Source organism: Eurypyga helias, unplaced genomic scaffold (assembly GCF_000690775.1).
Source record: "Eurypyga helias isolate BGI_N326 unplaced genomic scaffold, ASM69077v1 scaffold1101, whole genome shotgun sequence".
Classification (NCBI taxonomy): Eukaryota; Metazoa; Chordata; class Aves; order Eurypygiformes; family Eurypygidae; genus Eurypyga; species Eurypyga helias.
The window spans coordinates 2,570-14,489 of NW_010229937.1; the positions used below are offsets into that span (position 1 = coordinate 2,570).

At 40.8% G+C, this 11,920-nt stretch overlaps 1 protein-coding gene across 1 annotated transcript; it reads left to right on the forward strand.

Annotated features, from left to right (window-relative positions):
- The first annotated feature begins 1,134 nt into the window (after positions 1–1,134).
- Positions 1,135–6,954, forward strand: AQP4 (aquaporin 4). The gene is made up of 4 exons (XM_010160540.1): positions 1,135–1,541; positions 2,477–2,641; positions 2,999–3,079; positions 5,686–6,954. The coding sequence occupies exons 1-4, from the start codon at positions 1,161–1,163 to the stop codon at positions 5,962–5,964; spliced, it is 906 nt and encodes a 301-aa protein (XP_010158842.1). The 5' UTR covers positions 1,135–1,160; the 3' UTR covers positions 5,965–6,954.
- The last annotated feature ends 4,966 nt before the right edge of the window (positions 6,955–11,920 follow it).

Below are 11,920 nucleotides of genomic sequence, written 5' to 3' on the forward strand. Positions count from 1 at the left end.
TTAAATATGCATTGTAGCTCAGTTACCTTAGATAACTGAGCATAAATTCATCCATCTTCCACTTGAAATTCTGTTCCCAAATGTAGCAGCTGAATATTCTTTCTTTTGTTTTCTACTTCTTTTTTGGAGGGATTGGAGGTTTTTTTGCTTTTGTTTTTAGAGAAGAATCTTGTTAGCATTCCTGAGAAACTCATTAAAATGCTTCCCTTTTGGCTTATTCTCCTAATTTATTAATACCACAAATAACTTTTCTTTGGTGACCCACTTTTATAGGTATCTGAACATCTAGCAAAATTGTAACTCATCAGGAAGGCAGTGTAGACTAATAAATAGCATCTCCAGACAGAGAGGAAGATCAAGACACTTCTTTCTTTGCCACAGAAGTTCTGCATACTACACATACAGGAAATACTGCTCTATTCCACAGCTTGCTTAGCACCCCTAGACCAAAAGAAAGCACTTTATTGATTGCGTGATTGATTTAAAGGTCAGAATTTAGGGTTGCATCTATTCTTCTGGCTGAATTCAATTTTTACCCTACATTCCACAGTGAAGAAAAAAAAATATAAATTGAAATATGGGTTTGTGAGAGTGTTGAAACAAATAGACTTATAGCTCCCAGGGCAACCTCCCAACGCTACCCTGTTATCAAACCCATTAAGGTTTAACTAAGATACTGCTTTTTATTGTACTATCATAACTGCTTTCTGAAAAGTACAGATCTGCTTAGCATAGAGGATGCCCACTGATTTAATAAGCATGGTGATCAACAGGCTACTGAAAGTAGTAAGGCTGTACAGACTCTGTCAGGCAGAGGTCAGCTAGTGTAGAAGAACAGACTTACTTTCATGCTCACTTATTTTAAAAGATACAGTGGTTGCTTTTTCTAAACAGACTCTCTACGGGCAGACTTATCACAGGGGGTGATTAATCACCTTAAGTCCTGCACACACGCAAACACCTGTCGTGTTTTAGTGGCAGTCTGCTCTCTGAGTGCAGCCTGTGCTTGTCCCAGTCCAAGCACACTCAGCATTGCCCCCTTCTCCCCAGGGTCCGCTGGATAGCAACCCCCTGACAGGAGGGCGTAAGGCTTATTTGGGTACTTATGATGAAGCTTTATTTTCTTTTGCAGTAAGTGTGGACGTCTGTGTGAGAGCATCATGGTGGCGTTCAAAGGAGTCTGGACCCAGCCCTTCTGGAAAGCCGTTTCGGCAGAATTTTTGGCCATGCTCATTTTTGTCCTCCTCAGCCTCGGCTCCACAATCAACTGGGGTGGAGCAGAGAAGCCCCTGCCTGTAGATATGGTCCTTATCTCCCTCTGCTTTGGACTCAGCATTGCAACCATGGTGCAGTGCTTTGGACACATCAGCGGAGGCCACATTAACCCTGCTGTGACCGTGGCGATGGTCTGCACAAGGAAGATCAGCCTTGCCAAGTCGGTCTTCTACATTCTTGCCCAGTGCCTGGGAGCCATCGTGGGTGCCGGCATCCTGTACCTTGTCACGCCACCAAGCGTGGTAGGAGGCCTGGGAGTTACTGCGGTAATCACTTCTCCTCCGGCTCTTGAACGAGAGTAACTTAGAGCCTAAGAAAATAGAATCCGTGTCACGCAGAATAAAGAGAGCTCAAGTAGAGATTTTAGGAGCTTGCTGGTTTATTTACAACATCTAGACAGGGCTTAAAGCTCTCCACAGGATGGGTTTATGCAGCGTAATATCTATAGCCGTTCTTTTTATAGAAGTTCCCTTTCTTAGAATTTTCCCAAATCTGATGACAGCAGGTAGTGTTAATTTACATACAGAATTTAAATAATGTATGCATGAAATGCCATTTTTATATGGGCTGGGGAGGGGGAAATTAATTCTATGCCATTATGATGAGGATTGAAAAAACATCAATTTAAAATGACATACTTTTGAAATAGATTGTGGCTTAGATTTCAGCTTTGTTCTAAACTAATAAGGAATGCCATCAGTTAGCCCTGTTGCAGGACTTATTAAAAATGCACTTGAGCCGCACACTGCTTAATTTTTAATTGAAATTTAAATTAATTAAGTCAGGGCTAATTAATGAATTTATAATTGAATAGTAAATTACAGTGCTCCCAAGAAAAAAAAAATGGTGAAGGGGAAGTGCAGCATTTGCAAATCCCTGTGCAAAAATAAACTATACTTCTGCAGTCTAACTTTGAAGTTCTGGTTGGATGTTACTGTTGAGACTTCTGATCTCAGTCCAGCAGTAATTTTCCATCGCTCTCAAAAAAAATAAAATTAAAAAAAAAAATAAGGGGGAGAAAAGCGGGGGGTGGGGTAGGGGGCGTGGGAAGGGCAATGTGTATCTCTAAATTTCATTATTGTCTTTCATTGCATACTATTTAGAAATACCTTTCATTGAAATACAATTAATGTATGTGGTGTCTTTCTCATTTACAAAATCACCTTTGTTTCATCTCCGGTGTTTCTCTCCCGTCTTCTAGGTACATGGGGATCTTTCCGCTGGCCATGGACTCCTGGTGGAGTTGATAATTACATTCCAGCTGGTTTTTACTATTTTTGCCAGCTGTGATTCAAAACGAAGTGATGTCACTGGTTCAGTAGCTTTAGCAATTGGATTTTCTGTTGCAATTGGACATTTATTTGCTGTAAGTTAATGGCTTATCTTTAAAAAATAGACCCCTTGTACTTTTATGACTACTTCAGAAGTTAATGGAAACTTCTGTGGCCTTTATAGCTGCTATAGCTATATAGCTGCTATATTCTTAATGAGTCCATGCCAAAACCCTTTGGAGTAGCAGAGGGTCCCCTTGGGTAGTATGTTCCATCAGAGGTTTTCTGCCTGTTTTGTGATGACTATGTTAATTTTGTGTTAAGACTCAGGAGAATGACAATCTTTGCTGTCAAGTGCAAAACCAGGGTGCCCTCATAGTACAAGGACTAGTAGAAACTGAATATCTATTTACAAGACTTTAATGACAGTTAACATTTTGTCTCTGCTTTAGATCAATTACACCGGTGCCAGTATGAACCCTGCTCGATCATTTGGACCTGCTGTCATCATGGGGAGATGGGAAAACCAATGGGTAACTCTGCTTTCATGCTTCCTTCACCATAGAGACAAACGACTATCAGGATTTTTTTTTAATTCATCATTTGCTTTTACTTACCTCTCCCAGTACGTCCCATAGAGGCCATCACCGAGGAAGACAGGCACTGACCTGCCACAAGCCTTGGTGTAATTTGCTCCTCACCTAGGACTGCGGTGCGGTATGCAGCACGCTGGAATAGCACCTCGCTATTCGGGGGCCTATTTGTGGAGGTAGAAAGGAAATCATACAAAAAGTTTAAAACTAAAAGAGCAATCCAGCGAGACTGAAAGAAAAATCCTCTGAGGCAGATTGCAAACCCCCCCAGTCACACTGATGAGAAGTTACGGAAGTAATTCTGTCGGCTTCACGTTTCACCTGCTTCTGCGGCAAATTGGGGCAGACGTATAAAATGAGAGCAGGGACCCTCTGTGATCTGATCCCCAGGGGAGAACCTGCCTCGGCAAATGCCCGCGGCAAGAGATGAAGGGGTTGCAGTCTGGTCTTTGCAGACCAGATGTTACCTGCTTCAGTTTGAAAGTGCCAGCTTAACCAGGAATATTTGCACAGGAAGCAATTTGATAAACAGATTCTGAATGATGCAGTCATTTTCTTTAGCGACTTGCTATTAAACTTATTAAAAACCCATTCACATTTTATAAGGGAGAGATGGGTTGCAGCTCAGGCTCTCCTAATTAAAGACAGAGAAAGCACTTCTAGGGACACTTTCAATGCAAACTGTAAGAGCTGCATATTACAGTGCATATAAGGATTTTTTTGATTTTTAAAGTATGAAGCCCACATTGCTCCCACCGCAGCTAGTAACAGAAATAGCATTGTCTTCAGGCCCTAAGGCTCCAATTCTGCAAACACGATACCATGTGTAACTTTGTTCCCCAGAGTTATCCTATTGAGGCAGATTTACCCAGTTATCAGTGAACGGTTTGTTCATACGAAAAACTGCTGTAGTTTTTCACAAGATTAATTATCCATACTCTGAGGGAGCCTATAATTTATAACCAAAGCTGTAAACAATAAACAAATGTACCATGGAGAAACGTGTAGGAGAAGCTTAGCTGCTGTCTTGGTCACTTGGAAAGACGGCCTTTTCTCCTGCTCCGGAGCAGTGACATTGGCATGCCATTGACAGAAGCCCATGGGCTTCTGCACCTACTAATGTTATAGAACTGCTGCCTGTCATGCTGAAATAGATAAGGTACCCTGTCAAAGTTGTGTGTGTCAGTTGTATTGGCTTATTCAGATTAGATAATCAGGTAGCTGACTGCCTGTGTTGGGTTCTGCGGGATCAGAAGCCAAATCTGGATTATTTTGGAAATGTGAGTCTGAAATAATGAAGCAGAGCTGTTTGTTTATACACTAGGAAAGGTTTTGTTTCCTTGAAATTTCATTGCCACCTTGGGTGAAAATGCAGAAAGAAAATCAGTTTTCTACATTTGTGTTTATTTTGTGTGTCATCTTTCAACAGTCCATGTATGTTGTCTACAGCTGGCAATGAGTGATAAAAATTTAGAGGAGGCTTCTTGGAAAGATATGGATCAATAAAACATCAGAAATATTTCTTTTTTCAAGATGTAGGCCTGTTTCTCAACCAACTTACCCCTGCTAGCTTAAAAGCAAACCGGTGCCAGAACAACTATATGTTGTATGTGACTACAGAGCTGTATTTGACAAGTCGTACATGACTCCACCAGGATCTGTGTCCTTTTTTGTCTCAAAAAATGTTATAGCTATGGTTGATTCAAATAAGGATGATAAAGAACCTGTACTGTCTTATTGGACAAAGTTTTAAAAAATGAAGTTAAATCTCCCATGAAGAGAAAAAAAAAAAGAGAAAAAAAGCTGCTTCCTATTAACAAGGGAAGGTAGAGCATCCAGAGAGGATGTCTGTGTGTCTGTCCGTAGGAGGTGTCCATAGCTTCACTGCCACTCAGACAGTCTGCCCCAGAACATTGGTAATCAGACATGTAGACTGAAACCTTTTTCAGGCATCAGGGAAGTAGTAACTGTACCTCATTGACATGTCAGCATAGGTCCCTCTTCTCCTCTGCTCCATGGGGTCTGCTGTCTGGTGATTCCTTAATCACTGGCACAAGAGGAGTTTTTAGGGAAGAGCCACACCCACAATGCGAGGTGGTTTAGATAACTGGATTCAATGTGACTAGGGAGTATTTCTGAAGGGGATGAAATATATGTGAGAGAGAGAGACTGGAAAGAGGCAGAAAGAAAAAAAAAATTGACCTAGGACTAATGCCATTAATGGCCTAAGAGACTGCCTTTTGACCAACTGCATACGTGATTTTAGAGCTGGCAGTTGCTGAGCTCCAGGTCACCGTCAGTGAAGCCTATCACAGTTACACTTCTCTGCCTCATAAACTGGGATGATGGCAGATTTCATCCCAGTTCATGAAAGCTGGGGACCCATGTGACCACGCATTTCTGAAGAGTTGGGTTTAACAATTAGGCCAGGGCATTTTGCAGAAACTTTCCTGGGTGAAGTCTGCAGTGACATGCTTTTCTCTGAGACGCTGGCTTCTATTTGCTGTAAAGCTTAGTGCTTGCCTTTCTTCCACCTCTTTTTGCAGGTATATTGGGTGGGACCAATAATAGGAGCAGTCCTTGCTGGTGCTCTTTACGAGTACGTCTACTGCCCAGACGTTGAACTCAAGCGCCGCTTTAAAGATGTCTTTAGTAAGGCTACCCAGCCGTCCAAAGGGAAATATATCGAGGTGGATGATAACAGAAGCCACGTAGAGACCGATGACCTGATCCTGAAGCCTGGCATAGTTCATGTGATTGATATCGACAGGGGCGAGGACAAGAAGGGAAGAGATCCATCCAGTGAGGTGTTGTCTTCTGTATGACTAGCAAGAAGCACTGAAAACAGAGAGCAGCCTGCTAGCCTGTCCACAGATATCCTTCCACCTATTAAAGAAACAGATCTCCTCTAGACTGAGCATCTAATAAAGAGCAGGTAGCTGCATGGTGGTGGTGTCACTAAACCATACACCTGCCCAGCTGGAAGATTAGGACTTTGCTATAATTAGGATTTCCCATCTATTATTACAAATTAAGAGTTGTTCCTACTGTTTCCCTTTCTTTCTTTCTGGGACACCCCCAAAGTAAAAAAAAAAAAGAGATTAAAGGATTCTCCTTTAATAAATCAGTCAATAATGAGGTGAAGATAGAGATGTTTAACATTCAGATTGACAGTTCAGACGTATCAGGAAATGCCGATAGACATGAAGACCTACTTATCAGATTGTTCTTCTGACACTTAATTGGCTGTTGTCAGCTCCGATTAGAACATCTTATCCATTAAGCATTCTCTGCAAGGCTCAGGGACAGCACCAACAGTATTTAAGAGTTTTATGCACAGTGAAGAAAAAGTATTGTGCATCACTACTGCCTTGCAAACTACCTCTGAAAAAATGATACTTTATTAGGTTTAAAAAAAAAAGAAAAAAATCTATCAACCCATCAGATTTCACTCATGTGATTTGAATATATTTGAATATATTACTTTTGTCCCTTCCCAGGAGTAAATACACAGAAATTGAATATTGAAGTCTACTGTAAAAATGCTGCAAAGCATTTGACTGTACTTCATGCTCCCTCTTGTCATTGTCTATCTGGTGAAACATTCTCCTGGGGTTTGACTATTGACCATTTCGTGTTAGCAGATTCTCAAAGTCATGCAAAGAATATAAAGGCTTTCCTGTTACTTAATAACTCAAATAAGAGATATCAGAAGAAAAGAAGGCATATCTGTTTTCAGTGCACTTGTTCAAACACACGTTTCTGTGCTAATTTATGTAAACTAAAGGTTTAAATTACTTACCTACTTTCTTACAAGCTGGTTGGAGATATGGGGGTTTTAATTTATTAGTAATGTAGAGGGTTTTTAACTTGTAACTGTATTGAAACACTGATTGAGAAATATTTTTTTATAACAGATGATAAAAATATGACTGTTTCTGACTTTCTGTTGTGACTGAGGCCTAACTATTTGAACAGGTTCCGTGTTTGTTCCAGTGTTCATATAGTCTTAATTACACCTCTGGCAAAGGATTCTTCATCTGTTGTTAGGAAAACACTTGCAGGGTTTTTTTAGGGGGAAAGGGAAATGAAATATGCTCAGTAATCAGTCTTTCCCTTTTAGAAGTATTTTGACAGACATAATCACCCCAGCACAACATTTCTGTAAAGCTGTTACTGAGTTACTGCTTTTGTTTCTGATCAGTGGCTTTGAGTTTTACAATATGCAGCTGCAGAGCAGTCAGGAGCATGGTGTTATTACTGTAATTGTATAGTTTTTATTTTGAAATTGAAGAGCTACTGCTGCCTATTTAGCAATAAGAAGGGGGGGAAAGCATTAGTCCTGACTGTGGGCTGCAACAGCCTTGTCTGCTCTTTGACATACTCTACATGCAATCTTTATTACAGGGAATCAGATGTTTCTAATGAGATAATAAGCCACTGCTACCCTTGAATCCGTGCACTGTCATCCAAGGGCAGTACTACTACCCCAGCTTGAAGCAGTGTACATCCACAGCACATCCTGCCATACTCATTTTCCTGGTTTCCCATTTTTCTTGTCTTACACCCTATTAGAATGTGGTGCAAGCTCCCTGCACTGAGCATCAGATTCATGGCTCCTTCATACATCTGCAGTTGGGTCATGATCTCTCCCCTGCAGCCCTGAGGCACGGCACGTGGCCCCACAGGACAGGGCTTCATTGGGTGACCCAGCACCAGCCCTGCTCCCGACCTGTGAGCCTTCCTACCCAACACACTCCCCGTCACATATCTGTTACAACATCACAGCAGCGGCTGCCTGGTATAACATCTGATGTTTGTCCTTAACTGTGCCCCGACACAGTGTTCCAGGGTTCAAGGGCATGAACATGGTTAGAGACCTTCAAGGGACAATGTCAAATCACAGATAAGAGCTCCTTCCCACAGCAGGGACTAAAACTCCTGGAGAAAGGCAGTGCAGGTGTGGTGGTTAGACCCACGCATGTCTCTCTTCAGATGGATAAATACCATGCTAAATAGATTCAATGAGAAACATCAAAACTTGTGAGGCATTTTCTGTCTAGGCATTTGTTCTGGTGCTTTTTATTTTTTTTCCTTTTTTTCCCTTTTTCTTCAAATGCTGTATTTGTTAAAGGGACACGTTGATTAAACCTTTTGCATGGCTTAAACAGGTAAAGTAAAGAATAATACACTGTTGGGTTTTTAAGCAAAGGTTTTCATTTTTTATTTAAAGACACTCCTTAGAAGCTCTTAATTTGTGAATTTTGCATGGTACTGTGTTATTTAAATAAGAAACTGTGATTTGTTTTATGCTTAAGGGTCCTTTACACAAATGGCTTGATGCGGATTTTCCTCAGCCAGCCTGGTGAGCATAACACGAGCATCAGCCACCTCAGTTAGGAGGATTTTTTCCTTGAAACACTGTTAATGAAGTGTGGCAAACACTCAGAACTAGTCCCAGAAGAACGCCTCACTCAAAGAGAGTATTGGAGACAAAATACAATGGCTCCTGAAAAGATTAGGGGAAAGAAGGAAAGCTAAAATTAAGAGACCACTAGACAGCAAAGCATGTTACCATGCTGTTGGACATTAATAGGAAAACCAGAGTTGGTCCACTCCTGCACCCACAGAACAAGGCTCATGGAGGAGTATGTCATTAACTACGGTGGAAATGATCCTGAGCTGCTTTTGGAACCAATGGCTTCTCTCATGCACTTCACTGTGTTTTTTCCAAAATCAGAGTCTTTCAGCAAGATACTTAATTCTGGAAGAAGATGAGTTCAACTTGAGGTTTGTGACCTACACTAAAGTAAATCCTTAGGAGTGGCTGTCATCGTGGCTGGTTCTGCCCCACTGCAAGAGATGACCATTCTTGTAAGGGAACGCCTCTCTTCAGCATCCCTTAGAACTTGATTTACCTTTGTCCTGCAGGGATATCTGCTTCTTTAAGTTGTCTTGCAGTGGTGTCACCACTGTACAATAGTCACATTTGGTTAAGTAATAGACTAGTGTGACCTTTTTATGGCTTGGAAGTATTTCTGCCTTAAGATTTTTTTAAACATGTACTTTAATACCCCTTGAGTGAGATTTATATTCTAAAGGCCTTCAGCTCTAAATTGTATGTCATAACACAACTTGGTGATCTCTTAAAATATTTCTTAGTTGGGGTGGGAAATGGTAAATGTCTTTTGTTTATGATGGTGGATATATGTCACGGGAAGTTTGCCTGGCATGTCATTGTTCTGGGGTCTAAAAACCCACGGATGAGTCTCTCACTCCTCCATGATGACAAAGTTGTTTCCAATGATATATTTCCACTTTAACCAACACATTTAAAATATCTAATCACTGGATTTCAAAAAAGAAAGAATGTAAGCTAAAGGTCATTACACTGAGGCACACCAATACCTTTTGAGTTGTACAAACTTTGAGGAGTTTATCAGCCAAATTCTAACTATTCTGAGTTAAAAAAAAAAAAAATCCTGCAGCATTTGAGTTGTTATAGCCCTTCTCCTGTTAAAGTATCTGGGAGCTGTATTATTCATTCAGTGGAAGCAGGAACAAGACTTGTCTCATGCCGTTTAGGCTTGTCACGTGCATTTGCATATGAACTTTTCAAATTGTGTTTTATTGCTGATTACTAGTAATTGCCACAGTATCTGCTTAGAAAGCTAGATGGCCTTCAACTTTCCACCTTTCTAGTGCTTGGTGTCAGAGCAGGTGCTCTGCAACATTTTATCTGCAGTCTGTGTAACACATTCAGGATATTATACACCATCCAACATTTTTAATCTATATAAAATATTGTGAATTTACACTGTGAACCTTTCTTTCCAAGGTGAGAGATGAGAACACCATCCACAATTTTTTTGTATCTCAAATCAAGCTTTGTGTATCTGAGTTTCTTAAATACTTACTGAATAGACAAGATACAGATATAGACTGAATTATTTGTTACCCACTTACATGATCTAAATCATACCGTTGCAGTCTGTAATTTAGGACAAATGAGGTAAAGTGAACTATGTACATGGATTTTCCCACAAGACTGCTTATTGTTGAAATGCTTAGTCACCATGATATTGGAACTAATGTTATAGGACTTAAAATTTCCATATGTAACATTTGGAGTAATCTACTGAAAAAGTACACTATAAATTAATACATAATTATCTGGTTCCCAGTTGTATTCTACTGTATCTCACACTGCTGTTGCAAATAAATTGTCTGTTAAAAGAAAAAAAAAAGGCATCATGTGGTCACTGGAAACATTTAATGATCCTAAAGCTCAGGACAGAAATATAAGGAAAAAAACCAATCCAGCCAATAGAACATGTCTAAGAGGAGTCTGGAAGTGCGTGCAACTGAGAATGAATGATTTTCTGTGGAAAAACACTCATCGGGGAAGAGAGGTGATTGAGAAAGAGGTCTAATATCTTAATGAAAACAATCTAACCAATTAGAGCAAAAATTATGCTGGTATATGTACATCACCAGTTTTGACAGATGGTTTTATAACTCATAGGACTAGTGGTGAGATAAGATCTTGGAAAGTGGTACTGGCACTTCAGGGTCCATTTGCTAAAGCATGGCCTGTGAGGCCAAGCTCCCATGAGGAACCTGAGCAATGGAAATCGAGTCCTGTAGCAATCACATTTGTGGCTGTCTGGCTCTTTGCTTGGAATGAAAAGTTTACTTCCTAAGACACATATGACATTCATGGAGTAAATTAGGATCATGCAAATGATTAATATGAAAACCCATCTGCTGGGGTAGCATCTAATCAGGAGGAAGAGCTGAAAGCAGACCGTACCTGAAACTCACCACTTGCAGAGGTTTGGCTTTTGCCTTCAGATTCTTCATACCCAAGATGCAGAAGCACCTCTCAAGAGGCTTGGTGAGGGGTTGGTGTCTGTGTGTGGCATACATCTTACTGCACACAGAATCTGTACCTTGCTGAAAGAGGTTCCCAAGGGAATTTAGACAGAGCTAGTAAAATGATTTTGGGGTCACAACCGCATAAGGTAGGAGCCACTGACATTTTGGGAGACTCACAAACAGGAATTTAGGTGTCTGGAGAGTTAGAAAGGCAAAGAAGTAGTGATGTAGCTGTCACCGGGTTAAGATGCAGCAGGGTAAGATGCAGCAGGGTCCTGGGAGGAATAGGAAAGCAACAGTGTGCCAAGAGAGAGCTTTGTAGTGTACCTATTAGCCACTGTTTGCAGGCACTGTGGTACCACTTAGAGGATAAAAACAAAAGGGACAACCCTTTTGTACGCTTGTGGGATTGCACCTGAGACACTGAATGGGAGAGGCTGAGCCATGGCAGGTGAGTGATGTCCTTACTCTGATTTTCAGTGGCAGCACTGGCGTCAGCAGCAACAACTGCAAACAGCAACCATGGTCCAGTCATCTGCTTAAAAAGAGAATTTAGAGTGTAGATATTCCCATTATCAGCTTCCTTTTGAACCCTCCTTTGGCTTTAGACTCCTTTATCTGTTTCAGATTGTGGCATATTCCAAGTGTTATAAGCTGCTTTATTTATATCAGACTGATAACTCTTATCTTGGCTATTAATTTCTTTTGACCTTTCTTGCCTCATTAGAAAAAGCAATCCTTACAAGTACAAAGACTGTGGAATAATCTAGCTAAAAAAGCAATCACAAGGTTCTTTTGAAAGCTGAAAGGAGTTGATATTGTTTGTCTCTCACCTTGCCATGTGTGAGAGGCAGAGGCAGAGGGTTTCTGCGGGTATGCCTGCCTAACAGAGTTCCCAACCGC